Source organism: Pinus tabuliformis, chromosome X, assembly GCF_031772625.1.
Source record: "Pinus tabuliformis cultivar Carrire ecotype Pingquan chromosome X, CPIR1, whole genome shotgun sequence".
Lineage (NCBI taxonomy): Eukaryota > Viridiplantae > Streptophyta > Pinopsida > Pinales > Pinaceae > Pinus > Pinus tabuliformis.
The window spans coordinates 1,728,240,305-1,728,261,428 of record NC_142308.1 but is presented as its reverse complement, the minus strand read 5'-3'; the positions used below and the strand labels follow the sequence as shown (position 1 = coordinate 1,728,261,428).

The window sequence follows — 21,124 nt, the reverse complement described above, 5'->3', positions numbered from 1 at the left end:
GATGTCCTCCACAGTCACCTGCATGGAATTCTTTCATGACATTGTTAGTTTCATTCGTGGTTAAACAATTAAGCAATATACCTTCATGATTTCTCCAAAATAATGCACCACCTATAACACAAAACTTGAAAGCCTTCATTTTCAAAAATCTTTTCTTGGTTCTGGACAATCCTGGGGGAGCACATAGGTTTAACAATACAAAGCATATATCAGCGTACCATGGGGATTGTAAAAAGATTTCACTGATCTGTGGAGTCGCCAGCTACGGTTCATTGTCCAGCTGGTTAATTTCTAAGGCTTGAAAAATTTTTTCGGACATTAGTTTAGCTAAACCTTGTCCCTTTATTAGCTTGGTTGGTTTTATTTCTATGTCATATTCAAGGATGTTTGCAATCCACTTGCCTCTTTTTCCTTCTAATCCTTCTTGAGTCAATATGTCTTTTACAGCAGCATGTGGGACATAGGCAATCACGTGTGAATATAGTATGTACACTCTGAAATCCTTGATGGCCTTAACAAGTGCGTAGGCTTGCTTTTCCATTATTGGGTATTTCAAAGGGGCGTCTCTTAAGGCTCGGCTGAAAAAAGCGATTGGTTTTTCAGCTCCCTGTTCATCCTTTTGCAAAAGGGCAGCAGTTATAGTGTGATCAGATGCAAATGAAAATATAATAAAATCTTTGTCAAACTGTGGGCTAGTTAGGACAGGGGTTTGTGTTAAGGCTGATTTGATACTCTCAAATGCTTGATTGGTTTCAAGAGACCATTTTACCTTGGCATCCTTCTTTAACATGTTGCTTAACAATCTTATCAGCTCAACTAGATTTGGAATGAATCTTCTCAAGAAGTTGATTTTCCCAAGGAATGCTTGTAGCTCTTTAATGTTTCTTGGAAATGGGATTTGGAGGATGGCTTGTATTCTTTCAGGATCAATTCTGATCCCATCCTTTGATATGATGTGGCCAAGTAATTTTCCTTCTTCAAGGCCAAACAGAGACTTCTTGGGGATCAAGGAAATGCCATATTTCCTACATGTCATGAAAATTTGCATGAGATGCTTGAGGTGTTCTTCATCAGATTTGGAAAATGGGGTTAAGTCATCAAGGTAGACAACTAGGAAGTCATGTATTTCTTTGGCGAAAGCAATATCCATTGCACGTTGAAAGGTAGCACTAGCGTTTTTAAGGCCAAATGGCATCTTTACATACTTGAATGTTCCCTAGGGTGTAGTAAAGGCAGTTTTGTCTTGGTCATCTGGGTGAACAAGTATCTGGTTGAAACCTGAAAAACCATCTAGCAAAGAGATTCTAGATGATCCCACTACTCTTTGCAGGATGTGGTCCATTTTAGGCAAAGGGTAATGGTCTTTTAGGGAGACTTGATTTAAATTTTTGAGGTCTACACAAAGTCTGATTTCACCTGTCTTTTTTCTTGTAGGAACAAGATTGGATACCCATTTAGAAAATCTGATGGGTGCTATGATGCCTGCTTCAAACATCCTCTTTACTTCCTTCTCAATCGGGGGAAGAAGCATGGGGTTAATTCTTCTAAGTTTCTGCTTGAAGGGTTTTTGGTTTGGTTTTAAAGGAATGGTGTGTTGGATCACCGAGGTGTCATAGGATTTCAGATCCTCATAGCTCCAAGCAAATACATCTTGGAACTCTTTGAATAAGTCAATGTACTTGGGCTTTTGATCAGGTGGTAAGTTTTTGGACAGTTTGATCATTTTTGGCTTTTCTACTGTCCCAATGTTATGTTCCTCTATCTCAGTGTTTATGGGCTGCAATTTTGGCTTTCTGGGCACGTCATTGGCATCAAACATATCTTCTAATGGGGTTAGGCCAGCAGGCAGAAAGTTATCCTTTAAGTCAATGATGTCTACCTCTGTTTTGGCTATATCTTCCAAGTGTATTTGTTTCAGCTGTTGTATGTTTTCTTTGTCAAAAATAGTTGGTTTCAGGATTTGCTTGACTGTTGCAGCTATTACATCTTGCTGATTTTCATTTGTTTGGTGTTCTGTATCTGTCATAGCATCCATGTCAATGTTAATGTTCGAAAACTCATGCTCAAGGGTGAGGAAATTGTTAATTTGGGCATTATTTTCGAATACTTTCCAATCTTTAACGTTATTTGGGACAGCGGGCCTATGTTTTATTTCAGCTGTAAAGTGATGGTTTGGGTCAAAAGGAAGCTTGCATGTACTAGCAAAAGTAGCTAGGCCGTGTGCATGAATGTTGTGATTTCTAGAAATCTTGTCAAGCTTGAATTCAGTGAATGCCTGGAGTATATTAGTAGCAGCGGTCCTATAGGCTCTCATTCTGTTGTCGTTGGTTACAAAATTGCCTTTCATCTGTTGTATGATTAAATCAGAGTCTCCCAAAATAGACACTTTTGTAGCTCCTAGAGCTTTGAGGAGTTTAAGGCCTAAAAGCAGAGCCTCATACTCTGCCATGTTATTTGTGCATTTAAAATTCAGTCTGTAGGCATGACCTTCTGCATGGTTGTTATATGTATTGTGAATCCAGACACCTGCCCCTGCTCCTAACTTGTTGACAGAGCCATCAAACTCTAAATACCATGTGATTTCTTGCTTATGGTCAGTATCAAGAGATTGAGCTGTTTTAGGATTGGGTAGATTTAAAATTTCTGTTTGGGGAACTCCTTTTGGTATGCTGGTTGCAGTAGCTGTTGTGATAGTTTCGAGGGTATGCGCAACTGATTCTTCGTTGATGTGTGCTTGTTGCTCTAAAGCGAAGGGCTCATTATCAATTGAAACATTTGTATCATCATTAAACAAAATAAAGGAATCCATATCAGAGTGGATTGAGTAAATGGGAAAATTTTCAGGCTTGCTCTCACTACTTACCACATATTTCATGAGCGTTTCTCTATACAGTCTCTTTGGTTGCCCAAAGACTGAAATGGTGGCATAGGAAAGGTCTAATTGAAGGGATCCTTGGAGCTTTTCTCCCCATGATCTTGACAGGAGCATACCATACTTTGGTGGAATGTCAGCAACCACTACATCCATGAGGATGGTCTTGTTGGGATATTGGACTAAGGAGACACACAAGTCTTTGATGAGGCCTAGACATTTCACTTGACTTGAGTCAAATGAGTACAGATGTTTGTAAGGTCTTGTAACATCAAGATTCAGTTTTTCCATAACTGCTTTGGGCATAAGATTGTGCGATGCCCCTGAGTCAAACATAACGTTGTGCAAAACTTTGTCATGTATATGCAGACTGACATAAAAGGGTGGGACAGGTCCATGTGTTGATTTTCCATTAACTTCTGGGCCAAATAGCAGCTCTGGGGTGTCGTCTAAAACATTTACATCATCCTTGACCTCTGGCATTTGAAGTGATCTTTGAATTTGCTGCCTATATACATCGTGTTTGGCCAATTCTGAGAGGGGAATGGATATCTTCAACTTAGCTATTTCTGCCTCTAGATTAAATGGCTTTTCCAATGGAGTCTTGGTGTTGATAATGGCCGTTTTTTCTGTTTCATTTGAATTATCTGCGTTTTGCTCTTGTTTATCACTGCTATGGGAAGTTTTTGCTTGCGGTTTTTCAACTCAAGGAAAGTTTTTGGGAACCCTGTTCGAGCTTTCTTTCGAGGAAGAAGGTGGCAAAGGCTGATGTTTGGAAGGCTGTATTTCTGTTATGTCTTCTACAATCACTTGATGCGGGTTTGGAACAGGTATATCAGCTGGTTCTGTTATGACAGCCTTGCCTTTAGTCTTGCTGGGTTGTTTGCCTTCCTTTGTTTTACTAGGTTCGGAAATGTCAATGGTCCTAGTTCTCAGCTTATATTGTTTGTGTACTTCATACACAGCGGTATCATAACCTTGTTTAAAATCAAAAGACTCGCTAGACCTAGTCTGAAACTGATTGTAATCGGGTTCATTTTAGTCTTCTTGGGACATGACAGTTTGGTGCTCACCCTTTAGATCCATTAAGTTCATGTGAGTGTCCTCAATGGGTTCACTAGAAGTAGATCCTTCAACATAATTATCTTGGAAAGGGGGTCTTATATCATGGTCTTGGTTAGGCCTACCAGCATTTGTGTTCTGTGTTTTCCTAAAATTTGGGTTCCTTATGGTATTAGACTGTTGTCCTTCCCATGATGCTTTTCTCTCAACATTTTCTACTCTTTCTCCCAGCCTTTGTAGGCCACTGATGATAGCATCAAGCTTTTGATCAAAAGCTGAGGGTTCTTCCTTAAAGGTGGTTCTTCTTTCCATTCTAGCTCTGTTTCTTTTGGCAATTAAATTGGCTTCTACGCTAACAGCAACATTTTGCATGTCCACAAGGGTTTGAGGAGCTCTTTTTTTTAACTGGTATGCCATATCCGGGTCGAATCCATCGGGAAATTTGTACAAGGCAAGGTCAGGTGGAGGCCTTAGGTTCTGTGGTATTGCGTTATATACATTATTGAATCTTGCACAATACTCCAAAACAGTCTCTTGAGGACCTCTTTTGATCGTATCATATTCAGCTAGTATGTGCAAGGGGTCTTTCTTTTTCTCCCATTTGTTGGTAAAGGATTGGTAAAGCTCATCTGGGGTGGTTATGGAATTTGCAACAAGTGATCTGAACCAAGTTCTTACATCACCTGTCAAACTCTGAACAAAAATTCTCATTCTTACACTATCATCATCTATCTCATAGTTTTCAAAACAGTCCTGCATCTTTTTGGTATGCTGAATGGCTGTGAAAGGATCGGTGCTGTCAAAATATGTGATTTTCGATTGGTATTCTTGAGGTAAAGCCCCAGCATTAGCAGGTAATTGCAGGGGTGCATATCTATTAGCCATATTGGCAGGTATAAGTGGAACAACGGGGATAAGTGGAACAACTGGAGTAACGGGGATCACAGGAGTAACTGGAATGCTGGAAACAACAGTAGTGTTAGTATGTACGGTGAATGAAGGTGTGGAAGGAGTACTACGAGATGTAGATGATGAACTGAGGGAAATAGGGGTTGAACGGAACAAAACCTTGACAAGAGTCGGAAAACGGTTAGGGTAAGTTGTTTCAAGGCTCAAATCAGCAAAATTTTCCTGTCTTTCTTGCTTCCTAAGGATTTTCGAGATTATGTTAGGGTTTTCAAAAACAGCTGGAGGGTTGGGGTCTGGATTTGACCTTGTATATCGTGGATTTTTCTTGGGAGCCAGCTTCCGAATTGTTTTTTTTTGGGTATTTTTCCTGGGAATGTTTTTGTAATCAACAAGGGACTAATTAAAATATGGGACAGCTTGTTTGTAACTTAAAACTAGCATGAAGATTGACTGAAGCAACATTTATTTACTCCTGTTAATGCAAAGCAAAAAACAGTTTCAAAGGCTTCCTGGCTGACATTCAGGCTTCATCTGTAGTTTTAAGAGATAAACAACAATTGGAAAGTTTGATTTATGGTCTCAGCAGAGCTTTCTTACCTTCTTCGTGAAACTATCTGAGGAAGTTCCCCAGTGGAGTCGCCATTATGTTATCTTCGTGAAACTATCTGAGGAAGTTCCCCAGCGGAGTCGCCATTATGTTATCTTCGTGAAACTATCTGAGGAAGTTCCACAGCGGAGTTGCCATTATGTTATCACTCAGGTTGTCCTTAAGCTCTGGAAAAGGATACGGCCGAGGTAACCACAGACCAACTTTGGACTGCAGGTTCTAGCCAACCTGCAATCAGAGAGGGCTCTCTCTTTATGATTTAGCTTTGTTGAAAAGGATTTTAGGCTAGGTCTTGAGTTCAGAGGGTTTTTGTTTTTTTTTTGGTGGGAAAATTGATGTTTTCAGACAGAGAGGCAAGGCATAGTCTGGAAGTTTCAAACCATTGGGCGTGGAGTCGAGGAAGAGAACTGCTGGTGCATTTCTTCGGTCACAAGAGAGGGAAAATGGAGCAAGATAGCTGAGCATGAAACAATATTCCAGGTTTAAATGATGGAAAGAATGTTAAGTAATGAGAGGCAGTTAAGAATCTCTCAATCAGCTTAACAGAGGAAGTAACAGAGCGCTACCTAGGGGCAGTAAAGAATCCCTAGATAATTGGCAAACACAGGTGAATCGGGGTAAACATGAGCCAGGAGGAATTCATATTCATAACCAATTCAATCAGAGGAAAACATAAAGAAATAGCAGAAATTGAGCATAGAGTGTATTTAAACAAATTCTAAGCTATTCTTTCTTTCTGCTATTTAGATAGTGGTAAACAATAAACAGAGGTAAGATGCACTTATTGCTTCAGGCTGCAGCACAAGAATTCCATCTTCATATTTCCAAGAACATTCATTTACAACAGTCAGTTTTCTCTCCAAGCTTTTAGCAATCTTTGATTATAGAAAAACTCAGGTATACAATGCGAGTCTCTGGTGAAAGTTCTCAATCAACCAACCCTTGAAACAATGTAGAGGGCGGTATATATAGGGAAAAACTATCTACAGAGTTCCTTTATTACATCTTGACCTAATCAGGTCTGAAAGAAAGATGATTACTTAACCTAATCCTATCCAGAAATAAATGAAAAAAATATCTCGGGCTGCGCTCAGGGCCGCCGTATCAAAACTGAGTAAATGATGTTGTCCTTCGTGGCTTGTTGCAGTATTTTTTGAAATAAATGTGTATGAGTTTCTGCATCTCTGCTGTCTATCTGCATTTAAAGCTTTAACTCTAATTTGAGGGCAAGGATGGGCTTACGCCTCTTGATTTGACTTTCTGGGGGGGCTCATCAATGTTCAGGTGCTTCGAGCCCCTAAAAAATCTTCGGTTGATACTCTTTGGCTCTTCATCTTCCTCTGATACTCTTTGGCAATAAACCGATGCTGTTCTGACGTGCTGTGGGTATTAATCACAAATTAATGGCCGATGTTCTGCCTCTGTTTCCTTCAAAATTGTTTTATGCTCCTTCCAGCAAGCTTCGCGAAGAAAAATGGGTCTTTCGACGCCTTTCGGGCTTCCTGGGGGCTGCAAAACGAAAAGATTCCCTGAAGATTCCCCATTCTGGCCCAAAAAATCTAGCGATGAGTGAAATCGCTCATCAAAAACTGCCTCAGAAACTGATTCCGGGGCTCCGAAGTGCGATTTTTGCTCCTTTGCACCAAAAATGCTGATGACGTCAGCATGATGACGTGGCGAGATGACGTCATCATGTACGGACGGTGACGTGGCATGTACAGTGGTAGGGTACGGTGGTAGGAGGCCACGTGGCAGGTGACTCGGCAGGGGGCCACGCAGGCGGACGATGTGTCGCGGTGACTGGGCAGGGGGGTGACGCAGGCGGGTGACGTCACAAGGGAAATGGCGGTAAGCGGTTTTGGGCGCACCGCCTTAGCGCCTGGGCGGTTTTGGGGGGAGGGGCTCCGCCACACCCCAGAGCTTGACGCGTGGCGGGAGTACGGCGGGTAATACCGCCCATCTCCCGGACGCTAAAGCTCGAGCAGTTGGCACGCGAAAAGGCCCGCCCACCATAGATCTAGGACGGGCCAGATCTAACGGTTGGCGGGGCGGACAAAGAGACGGAGGGTTAGGGTGGGGGAATATACAGGGAATATCCCGATTTTAATAATGTGCGTGGGGGGTTAAGACTTAGGGAAAGGGGTTTTATGGGTTTAAAATGAGCGCGGTTAATGTATTTACAATCGGGGCTTGGGGATAAGGGGTAAAGCGTGGTTTTTTGCCCGCGAGTTTAAAGATTTATGCACAAAACTTTGGTTTAGGGGCGGAAAGAGGGTTTGAGGGTTTTTAGGGCTAGGGAAGAGGTTATTAATCTGGCCAGGTGTCAGATTAATCCCTGCTTGGACACGGATGGGCTAAAAACAACCCTAGATGGACTGTTCTTTCCCTGACTTATAAAGAATATGGCTATATTGCCAAGGGGGGGTTATTTACATAGGGGAATTTTATATACAAAGTTTTAGTAGGGGAAAGGGGAAAACTGGTAGGGAGTTATATAATACTGTTAGTAGTTAATATGAAGGTGATCAGCAAGCGCTAAGGTCAGGGACCTTAGCCTATTTTGGGGAAAAGACTTTGAAAAGAAATAGAATCCTTGAGTGAAGCAGATCTTCACCAAGGCAACTGATATGGATGATGATGAAACTAAGAGGAATCAAGCAGATCTTGACCTCTTTGGGAAGTTAGTAAGTGACTTGGGGAATTAGAAGAAGGGGGAGTTAGTTATGTCCACCTTTGAGCTCCTTTGCATGAAAACTGCCTGCACTGTGATCTGTAAAGATAAAACACTTTGTAACACAAAATTGATCATAAATTATCATTCTGCAACCACACAGCTACCTACCCAGCCTACCTTCCTAACATTTTTTCTTCTTTTGAATTGGGTGCACTTAGACTTGCAAACCCAGATTTACAATTTTTCTTTTGAATTTTTCCTATCTAAATCTACACTTATTTCTGCCAGGGCCCAGATTAAACAGTTGGGCCCCTTTGATTCTCTACCTATCTACAGATCTGCCAAGATTAAACTGTTTGGACAGATATCACTCTATATTCTAAAACAGGAAATTGAAACCTAGGGAGACCAAGATTAAACTGTTTGGACCTCCCTTAAATGAAAAGTCTTCAAAACTGGAACAACTCATCAAAAATGGAATCAGCAGTGGCATTTGGACCAGCACACTTCATGGCTTTCTTCTTTGGTCTCTTCTGGAAATATGGAACACTGCAGCTTGCAAAGTATGACATATTTGGCATGTAAAAATGTCAATCATGAAAAATGATACCCTGTTGCAACAGGAGGCTAATAGGTCTTCTACCCTTAAAGGAATTTTGGTAATAAAAATGGAAAGAGACAAGATATTTTTACTCTTTGAGGTAATGAACTCAAAGTCAAAATACTAAAGGATAACAATCCACTAAGCATACTTCTCATTGATAACTTGTTGACTCAATAGGAATGACATAGGGTTGGAATTCATGATGATACTAGTTTTGCACAATATATAAGAAGAGAAAAGGATTCCAATGCCAATTTATACTCATGAGAATAAGAAATAGGATGTTCAAAAGGGTTCTTTCTCACATAGTATCCGACATGTTCTAATATGTCAATGACCTCTTGGACCAAAACATTAGTGATAGTGTAAGTTGAAGTAGAGATGTATAGGATGAAGTCCTAAAGAGATTACAACACTTAAAAATTCACCCACTTGTTGTATTCCTTGCATGAACTATTAATACCATGTTTCCATTGAACCATGGAATATAGGCCTAACTCCTCTCCTCACCGTGATAATTTACTAGCACTTACCGAATTTGTTAGAAAATATGTAACATTCTTCAGTGCGTCTACTTTTACTAGCAACACCTTCCTTCTTTCCACCATGTCTCTAATTAAATGGTATTATGCGTCAATGGTTTTTTTCCTTCATTGGTAATTTTGGTTCTTTTCTAGGAATATTACATTATGGATATCACAACTTATCCTTATTTCTTATTAACCAATACTAATCTTTGGACACAACTAATGCAACTATATTATTTCCTTTCTTACATGAGTGGCTACCATACATTCCTTTTCTATTGTTGTTAGTTCCATAACCATGTATCACTTACCCATATAGCCAATAGCTACACCAATTGACTTGAATACATATCCTCTAGTTAATATTTTTTCGAGATCTCTAGCCTAATTGGCATCAATAAATCCTTGTATAGTTGTTTCACTATCATGCTTAGGTCTTCCATGGGAGAAAACCACAATATTATCTATGCCACATAAATAACTAAATATTTTTTTGATAGTGAACCAATGCTAATTACCAATTGTTATCATGTATATGCTCAATATTCTTACTACATGAGAAATATATAATTGATTTTAGACCATTACATATATTAGACTACCTACAACACTTACATATGGAAAAAATTCCATGTCCTCACATTCTACCTATGTCTTTTGACACTAATCAATAGTTAGTTTTCCCCAATATAAATTCATAGCTTCATTGGTCTACAATATTGCAGGTTAAAATGATTAAGAATTGCCTTAACATACTTCCTCTGATTTACCCAAAGTTTCCTAACGAAACTATTTTTATTTATCTCCATTCCAAGAATGAAACGTGTAGCACTAATATCCCTCATGTTGAATTTTGAGTATAGCAGCATCTTCACCTTCTTAATTACACCCATCTCATTTCCAAGGAGAAATATGTCATCCTCATACATTACTACATATATGAAACACTTGCCTTCTCACTTGAGACATACATAGTGATCATATCAAATCCTAATAATTGGATGTATCTACTAAATTTCTTGTGCCACATCCTAGGTGATTTCTTTAGATGATAAAGGGGCCTCCTCAATTTGTAGACTAGATTTTATTTTCCATTTAATAAAAAACATTTAGGCTATTTCATGTAGATTTATTCTTACAGGTTAGCATGTTGAAATGTTTCCTTTGAGTCCAATTTATCTATCCTTATATCAAATTCTACAACTAGAGACATCAATACACTAATTGAAGTTAATTTTATAATAGGGAAAAATATCTCACTAAAGTTGACTCCCTCAAATTGGGAATAACCTTTTTCCACTACTTGAGCCTTGTACTTCTCTCCTTGACCTACTCCATTCAACATTTTCTTCAACACCTACTTTCAATTAACATGCTTGCTTCCATCAACTAATTTTACCAAATAGCATGTCTTAGGCTTGTGCAAAGATTCCATTTCTTTTCTCATGTATTTCAGCCAAAGTTTACCCTCTATCTAGTTGACTACCTCCCTGGCTAACCTAATTTCATCATCAGTGGAAGATAATTACACAAAAGTAAACCAAAAATTAGATGGGGTATATCATTTATGTTTTTTACTTACTTAATCAAATGTCCTCAAAGTTGAACTCTTCTTTTCCATCTCTTCAACTAAGTTAATCCACCCATCTAAGTCACCTTCCCTTCACTTCAATTCTATTACTTGAATTTGTTTTCCTTTCCCATTTGATAGTCTATTTGGTCCTAGAAGTACACCTAACTTCCCTAAAGTTCACAACTTGACTAAAAAATATCATCAATGTGATCAGATCCCACATCTTATATCCTTTCATTCCATCCTTGTAGTTGATGAAAATACACTTAAATTCCATATTATCTTGCTCTGTCCATTTTTCTCTTTTTGAAAATGGGAAAATTCCTCACAACCAAAAAGTTTGAGATGTATAAGTGCTAGATATTTACCAAGCCATACTTATTGTAGAATGTTCTCAACCAATAGTAATGAGCGACAGCTATATATCAAGTAATTCTTAGAGTTGACTACCTTTGTGCAAAATTATTATGGGACTCCCACCCTACTGAGTATGTTGCTTTCCTTGTCCATTAATGTTTTCTTCATTTTATCAGTGACTCCATTGTACTGAAGAGTTATGGATTAGTTGTTTGGTGTATTATACCATGCAATTTGAAGAATCACTCAAACTCTTTATGATGTATTTCACCTACACTTTCAATTAGTAACATATTTACCATCCTCTATATATATGTATGGTTCTCCATTTAAATTCTTGAAATCTACTAAAATATTTTGACTTCTTCCTCAAGGAAGATTGGCATGTCATCTTTGAGATATAACCAATGAAGGTAACATAATATAAAGATTCATTTAGTGACTATACCGGTACTAGAACAAGTACATGACTATGATCTAGCTCCACAATTTCCCTTATCTTTGTAGCACAAGATGGGAATATAACATAATTATGTTTCACATAAATACAATGTTAAAAAAAAATGAATTCTATAGAGCTACCAAGAGAACCTTTGAACATACCTTTGCTTTGCATAACATGAAGTACTTTCTCTCCAAAGTGTCCCATTCTCTGACATATCAACATGTTTTGGCTTATTAGATAAGAGGATACCCTATTAGTTTCAAGAATGATTGTACTATTTCAACCTCTTCAATCAATATTCCCTACAACTTATATAATATCCCAATATAAACACTTATTATCAACACTAACGCACGAGAAACATATTACATGAATCCTTTTAAAATATATTATTCACATATCATTCGTTCAGATAATAGATATTATATTCCTAGATAAACCAAGAATATGTAGTACACTTAGAAATGTTATATTTTGATCCTTCTTCAATAATATTCAAAATCAACCCTCACCAACTATCCTAGTTGTTGACTCATTCCATCGATAGACATGCACTCCATCAAATTCTTCATGTAAATGGAACTACTCCCTATGCGGTGTCATATGATAGCACACTCTTGAGTCAATCAACCATGCCTCATGATTTGAGTGTGTACTCATAAAAGCTAAATGTATATATTGTCCTTCATTTATAGAATTTCTCCCTTTAGTGAACTAATAATAAGATTCATTTCATTACTCAGCAATATTTGACTTCTAATCTCTTTTGTGATGCTCTTCTTTACTGCAATACAACATCTTCTTGTTGAGTTAGTATAAGATTAGATTTTACTTTTGGCCTATATCTTCCTCCGAAAATTTACCTTTATCTCTATTATCTAATTGACATTTTACCATCAACGCATATTTGGTTGATTATTCCATGTTATTTCACCTCATCTCCTCTAATAGTGGCGATACCGCCACATAATCAAGGATTAATGTGATCATATTACTCATAATATCCAATACTTGACTATCCCATGAGTTTGGCAAAGAACACAACAAACTAATACACTTTCCATATTTAGTTAAAAATATATTGAAACTCAACTGTTGGTTGATCACAATATTGAATGCATGTAGGTTTTCTCTGACTAACTCCCTCTCTCATCCTTAGAAGATAAAATTTCTTTTGAAGAAATAACTTATTGACTAGTGATTTTGACCGCATAATTTTCCCAACTTATCCCACAATTTCATCATAGTGGCTTCCCCCAAGACATTCAACAACACCAAATCTATAAGATAAAGTCAACTTGTATTCCTTAATTTGTTTTCAAGTTTCTCCCTCAACCCCCCTAATAACATGGGAGACAAAGGTATTTTGAGATGCATAGGATTTCATCGTTTTCATCCTATGACGGGATCTTTCATTTTAAACTTTCAAAAGCTCAAAATTCTGGTCATTAAATTTTCCATTCTTAATTCTTGTACTACTAGCCATCCTTCTTTAACTATTGTTTTGTCTGCAAACTCCTACTCAAATAGGATTATATCATATCTAATCAAGAATGTATTTCTTGAATAGATCTAGGTACATGATCCATAATATTTGATAGTAAAGGTGTCCCTTTATAGACAAAATGATCTCTGATATGAGATGTTGGGCTTAAGTCACCAAATTTACGATTCAAACATTGAAATTAAACTATAGAGTCAACTATACATGTAAACCAAATTATAAACCCATTTAACATAAACCATTAAATTCACATGAGAGGACTTAAGGAATATAAAATAAACAAAGGAACATAATAAAGATACACAAAAGACATATATAATTTACCTCAAAAACCTTTAACTAGGAAAACTAGCCAACCTTTCAGAACCACCACTCTTATATTCTCAATTGAATATGCAAGCTAGATTATAATGAATGTTGACCGTGGTCCACACCTAAGACCAATGCATTCATACATCCCCTGATATTTATCAATCATGATTTTTCCAGTGCCTTCATTAACTTCACATCATGATATATTTATAGACACAAAAAACCCTAATTTTTTATATTCTAAAATCAATACATGTGGTTTAATTTCATTGGCGAAGTTAGAGGAATCTCAAGATTACTAATAATTTTGTAACCAATTCTCACTACAATCAATTTCACTTTAACCGCTAGTCTTTAGTCAATTACGCATGTGTGCCTAACTATGATCGCTTTGACTACTCTAGATGATTATAAACTTTCATTGGTCGATTAAATACCTATTGGCTTTGACTAAGATAACTTCTCTCAACCTGATCATTGACCTATCGACTTGATTGTCATGTTGTCTTCTCATAAACTTTAATTTTATTTTCTTGTCTAATTCAATTGTCCCTAATAGAGTTGTTGAGGTTCATCCTAGTCATATTACCTTAATATTCATTTGATGGAGTAAATTGCAGTATACCTAGGGGGGATAGTATGGGGTACAGAGGGAGGTACCCAAGGGAATAATGTAATAATGGGATGGGCCATAGTAATAAATAAAGTGGTTAACCCCTATCATGTAAGGGACCACAAGTAGTTAGCAATAATGTAATAATCCCATTGTATTAGATAGATGGTATTGAGGGAACCATGCTAATGACCCATGGTATTGAGGTAACCATGGTAATGACCCATGGTATTGTATGTATGAGGCCTATATAGAGGCTAGAGACTCCCCATTGAGAGATGTCAAGGAATATTGTATGAACGAGCATATGGCTTGTGGAGTGTTCTCCTTCCTTAAGGAGTGAATGTATGGTGTTGCCCTACCTTAAGGGTTTGATCAATAAAGAAGAATTTCTATATTCAGATCTTGTTATTTGTTGGGTTTATTTCTATTATCATATATTTTTGGATCAGATCTATAACATAAACTCTAATCATTTGATATTATAAGTAAAGAGTGAAACGTCTCTACAAAGGATGCATTAACAACATTACATTTCATAAGAAGTTTCATGGGTTCTCTATGTTGTTCATGGAACTTGATATTCAAAAGCTTTATTTAGGGACCAAGGCCCATATTTTCCTCTCTTGACCATAGTTGAACCTTAAGACACATTCTTTATTCACACCTAACCTAGTCATGGTAGGAAATCCCATATAGAGGTGAATGATACACTCTAGAGGTAATATGCATCAATTTAAAGACTGATTCATGATGCTTTAGCTTGAGAAGAAAATATTAGCACTGAAAGCTCTTGTATCCCTGTATTGATTATATTTAAGGACTTAATACCTATCCATAATGGCCAAGATCCCATAATAGTTTCCATATTCAATTCAAATTCTAAATACTCCATGGAGAAGGATTTTTTTATTGTTTTTAGGTCTTCTTCATGGTTTGAGAGCTCAATATTTTTTTAATAGCACTTAACACCATTATTTCCCTTCTAACCATTTGTATGCCTTGACAACCCTTTCCATTAATGAAAACATAGTCATTCTTCCTATATCCCACTCGATGACCTATAAGGAAACCCTATAGATGATTTGTGTGCTAACTCAAGGTCTCGTTCAAAGGCTATTAAGTTGAAATTTAACAACATCTTTAGAAGCTTTTTGTCCTTCCTTGACCATGTCTAGGGCCTTATAATCGATCCTCCATCTGAAAAACATCATAATGGTGCCCATATTTAACTCTAACACCAAATATTCTTTGGAGAGGGATCATATTGTGATTTTTAGGGGTTGTTGGTGATCAAGGCTAAGAAAATATGTTTAGGACCTAAGGCACAAGTTCTTTCCTCCTCTAACCATGGTGCTTAATCTAAAGAAGTTTCATTTATTTCTTAAGTCCCTTCTTGTCTCCCTCCCACCTCCCTCCAAACCATGTTTAGGCCTTACGACCCATTTCTTTTTACATAGAGGTATGCACACACATAAATGTTTTCCTAACAATGATTAAAATCAACATGGAGAGCTACATGAAAGTGTGAATGGTGGCGGCTTAAGGCATACATTGGAGGTTGAATGAGTGTTGAGTAAATCCTAATAGGGATGTGTGCGAATCCCTAAAATTTTAAATGAGCACACATTCCTCACAATAATTTTAGGAAATAACTTCTTGCATAAGCTTATTTTTATCAATTGGAAAAGGTGGGATTTAATGTGAATTGGATTTTTGGACCTATTGTTTTAGGTGAACTTGAATTGATATTGGATGTTTATTTTGGCTTTTCAAGTGGAATTGCATCGATAATTGAGTGTATGCCTACACATAAAGTTACATATGTGTTTGTTTGAAACAATTTACAAAAAATCAATATATATTAGTTTTGAGGTTTGAAGTTCAAATAAAATATCTTTCAAGATATATATAAAACAAAATTATCATCTTAAAACTCAAAACATTATAAATATTAAAAAGAATAATTACAAATTTTAATATATTAAATGGTAAAGATTGAATTCATTTTTTTCCTTTATATCTGATTGAGAAACCCCTAAGAATGGGATCCACTAAGTGTGTCGAGAGCCCATGAATTTTCAATAGAAAAGGTGCTTTAGTGATAGGGACTCAACCAATTGAGCTAACCCTCGAGACCATACTGATGAATTTATTTATTATTTATTGTAATGATTGAAAAATTAAATTAGCTAGAGAAGAAATTCAATAAATTTATATATAGACAACTTTTTATGTCACAATTTTCACTTTTCCATTATACTGTGCAAATTTTAATTTCTAATAAATATTTTTAATTAACATTCATGTAAGTAAAAATGCAATATGGCATTTTTTAGTCTAAATAAATATTTTATCTTCTAGCAAATGATCTTTTGATATTATAGATTATTCCATCATGCTAGTTCAAGCATTTCAACAAAAAAATTCTTTCCATGGACCCCATATTCAAAATTATGCATCATTCTTTCTTTCCATGGAACCCATGTTCAAAATTATACTTCAATTAATAACACAAATTTATTTTCAATGGCACTTGCGTAACTAGCACAACCACATTAACAAATGTGGTTGATATACACCAATAGACGTCAATTAATATCAATTTAATATTAACATTGACATTAATATTAATAAATATATAATTGTAATAATAATACAATAATAATGATTATATTATAAAATATTATTATCATTATATAACAAATGCTATAATAATTATAATAGTTATAATGGAAATTTATAAAAATTATTGTTATATTATAATAAAGATATCATAATAATCAATAATGTAATAAATATTGATATTATTAACCAAAGGAATTATTAATATTATAAACCCAAGGGATTAATGTTAAAAACCAAAGTGATTAATATTGAGAACCCAAGAGATCAATATTATAAACCATTAGGATTAATATTATAAACGTAAGTGACTATTAATGTTGTAAACCCAATGGATTATAAACCCAACACATTTATATTAAACCCTAGGATTAATATTAAAAACCCTATGAATAATATTACACTCTAGGAATATGAACCCTTAGATTTTTTTTTCTAAGTAAAATTAATCTATTAATATGTACAGAAAGATACAAAGAGGACAAGGCCTCGAACAAGGTAGCGTAGAGTATCAACAAAATCTGGACTGCCCCAACATTGGGGAAACTAGTCCAGTGAGAGCAGAAACTTCAAAAAAGGTATCACTTCTCAAGTCCAGACCCCACAAAAAAACAGTAAGATGGTTCCTTGACGGTTAGTCCATATAGGAAGCCATAAACCAGGCAACACTAGAAAAAAACAAAAAAACCAGATAATGAACACCTGGGCGTCCACAACCGGCCTCGTACTATCATCAGGCAAGCACATATCGCTAGAAGTAAAGGCATTGCCCTTTGGTCTGCCCATTCTGCAATCTGTCGTCGGGTCCGCGTCATCACATCGCACATGTGAAAGTGTGGATGCTCCGCCCCTTGGTTTCTACCGATGCGATATTGCGATGCGATCTGATCGCAATCGCATATCGCTAAAAGTAAAGGCATTGCCTTTAGGTCTCCCCATTCTGCAATCCGCTGTCGGGACCGCGTCATCGCATCGCACATGTGAAAGTGTGGAGGCTCCGCCCCTAGGATTCCGCCGATGCGATCTTATCGCAATCGCATATCGCTAGAAGTAAAGGCATGGCCCTTAGGTCTCCCCATTCTGCGATCCGCCGTTGGGGCCGTGTCATCGCATCGCACATGGGACAGAGTGGAGGCTCCGCCCCTTGAAGTCCACCGATGCGAAATAGCGATGCGATCTGATCGCAATCACATATCGCTATTAGTTAAGGCCTTGCCCTTAGGTCTCCCCTTTCTGCGATCCGCCAAAATTGCGATGCGATCTGATTGCAATCGCATGTTGCTGGTTATCAATCTGCGATCTGCCATTACTGTTGCATTGCAGAGAGCCAAAGTCTGAGGTATGCTGGAGCGTGCTGAGGCATGATATCCAGAACTACTTAAAACAATGCCAATGAACCCTGCTCTTCTCAAATGCAGAGATCCGTTGATCAGAAGCCAAATATCCGTCTAGTCCTGGGTAGGCAGGTGTCACCTCATCTTGCCCCACCCCTGTTTTGTCATTTTTAACGCCCATCTATATACCCGCATCTGGGAGATCTGCATCCCTTTGGACCAGTATTTTTCACTCCTGATTTTGATCATGATTCTGAATTATGTCTAGAGCTCCAGTGAGAAGAGTGTGCCCAGTTTCCACCCCCAAATTGGCAAGTAGATCAGCGACCTTGTTTCCTTCCCATTTAACGTGTTTGAATATGATGGCACGATTGGTGTGAAGAGATTGTTCTATTGCATCCAATCTGGCTTCAAGTCTCCACCTGTTGGCAATTTTATGCGCATGTGCCCCATTGAGGAGATGATTGGCCAAGTTGATGAGGATTAGGGAATCACCTTCGATCTCCAGAGGTTGGAAGCCATGACACTGGGAAAGGAGTAATCCTTGCCAGAGACCCTCCAGTTTAGTAGAGTTGTTCATGTCCCAACCAATGTTTCCGAAGTAGATTAGGAGAGGCAAACCCTCATGATCTCTGAATATGCCACCAAATCCTGCTTTGCCGGGATTGCCCTTTGAAGCTCCATCAAAGTTGAGTTTGAAAGTATGCTTTGGAGGGGGGGTCCATAAGTGCTTTCTAATGTTGTTTCCTTCTGAAGGTCTGTGATTGTGAGTATCTTGTGGGAGTTGTATGTTCCAATTTTCCCAGATGGCTTTCTCATTTGCAAGAGTGGGAAAATCTTCCGTGTGCCAAGTTTGAAGCGCCAAGGTCTCTTTAAGATTGAGACAAAAGTTACCCCAAATGATTTCTACAGGAGTGCTTTGATCTTTGAATATGCGCTTGTTTCGTTCTTTCCATATTGTCCAGAGGAGAAGGCCAGGAATCAATCTCCATAATTGGTTGAGTAGTTTGCTTTTATAAGGGTTCTGGTGCCAATGGCGAATAGAGTTGATTATATCTTCGGACACTCTGCATCTTTTTTGACAACGGAAGCTAGCCTTCTCCCACAGTTGATTGGCGAGAGTGCAAGAGTCCAAGAGGTGTTGGAGCGATTCCTCCTGAGAATTACAATTGGGACATATGGAGGGCCCGTGAAAGTTTCTTTTCCTAAGATTGTCCCAAGTGAGGATTTTCTGGTGCCCAACAAGCCAGAGGAATAGGGAGACTTTGGGCCATGTACCCGGAGACCAGATTCTGCCCCATATAGGATCTAGGGGCATTGGATCATTGCATATAATTTTATAAGCCTCTTTGGTGGTGAAGGAGCCTTTTGGGGTATATCCCTGCCTTCGGATCATCTAATGCGTCGATTCTGGAGCTCAGTCTCCATGACCTCCTTAGTCTGGTTATCTGCATTCCTGTTTAGCCTGTCGATTTGTTTCCATTGTCTGTACCCCTGTTCTGTCTCCGGAATCCATTGTTGTTGGACGGATTCCTATTGTTGCTCCTCCCACTCTTGGCAAAGAGGCGGTCTATAGATGTCGTTGAGCTTTGGTAGTTGGTTCCAGGCATCCGTCCAGAATTGAGCAGTGCTGCCATTCCTTATTTCCCAAAAGCTATGTTGTTGGATCAGCAAGAAGTGTTGTCTGGCAGTGTTCCATATTAGTGATCCCTTTTCAGTTGGAGTGAATCTGATTAACTCCTCCGTTGGTCTATGATTGGCATATTTGGTTGTCCAGATGGCTGCCCATGGCTTATTGGGAGCAGAGAGCCATTGCCACCATATTTTTGCACCCATGATAACATTGGTGTGATGGGGATCTCTCAGGCCTATACCCCCTTTTTCTTTGGGCTTGCATGCTGTCATCCATTTTGCCAAGGCCCATTTGCGATTTGTGCCAGATGCACCCCAAAGAAAATTGCGCTGTAGAGCTTTTATTTTTATAAGGACCATTTAGGCGCTGCCAAGATTGAGAAAAGGTAGAGAGGCATAGCCTGTAGCACAACTTTGATTAGCACTAATCTGCTAACTATGTTCAGAGTTCTTTGAGTCCATAAAGTGAGACGAGATTCAAGTTTCTCGAGGAGCATATGCCAAGAGGCGTTCTTGATGGCAGAATCTATTAAGGGAGCTCCAAGGTATTTGGAAGGTAAGGAGGCTATGGAGAAGCCCAGAATGCGGGTAATAGCATGTTGAGTAACAGGGGGGGTGTGAAAAAATAATATCTGCGATTTGGCCGTGTTTATGCTCGTCCCTGAAGCATCAGAGAAATCATTTAGAAGGGATTTAAAAAGGGAGGCAACCTGAATAGAAGAGTACCCAAACAACATGTTATCATATTAATTATTAATATATTAATTATTATATTAATCAATTATAATCATTCATTATTTATAATGGTTAATATAAGTGAGTTTAATATATTATTTTTAATTTATATAGAAACGAATATATTTTAGTTTAATAAGCTAATATGAGTTTTTAGTTCTATCCCTAGTTTAATCTTAGGTTTGTACTATATATTAACTCCTCCAAAAATCTTAATAAATAATAATAATAAGTAATTTATTAAAGCAAAACAATATTAATTTATAAAAATTAATTAATATTAGAGCTGACAGTGTGTTGTTCTCAAAAATTTAATTCTCATCACTATTTATTCCTTCTGAGTTGCTCTTCTTTTATCATCATTCTCATATCCTGATGATGGATCCCATTTGGGATTCGAAACGTTGGTATAAAAATGTTCAAACTGTGGATTCTCCGGTCACTGATTCAAAAGATACAAGCCACAGATCTCTTAAATCCAAAAACATGTTATCATCCAAAAATTGTTGATGAGTGATGGCTGGAGAGTTGTGTATGGAAAGACCCTTGAGATGCTGGGAGAGGAGGGCATTTTTGATATGACGACCCAGACCTTCCGCCATTAGAACAAAAAGGAATGGGGAAAGTGGATCTCCTTGTCTGATGCCTCTAGAGGGGCTAAAAGGTCGAGAGGGTATGCCATTTATGAGGATAGAGAAAAATGTTGTGGAAATTAAACTCAGAATCCATCGAACCCACA

At 37.7% G+C, this 21,124-nt stretch overlaps 1 protein-coding gene across 1 annotated transcript; it reads right to left on the bottom strand.

Annotated features, from left to right (window-relative positions):
• Positions 1-19,551: 19,551 nt before the first annotated feature.
• On the bottom strand, positions 19,552-20,010 carry LOC149146690 (uncharacterized). The gene has a single exon (XM_089452837.1). It carries the CDS (start codon positions 20,008-20,010, stop codon positions 19,552-19,554), a length of 459 nt encoding a protein of 152 aa, XP_089308963.1.
• Between the last annotated feature and the right edge of the window lie 1,114 nt (positions 20,011-21,124).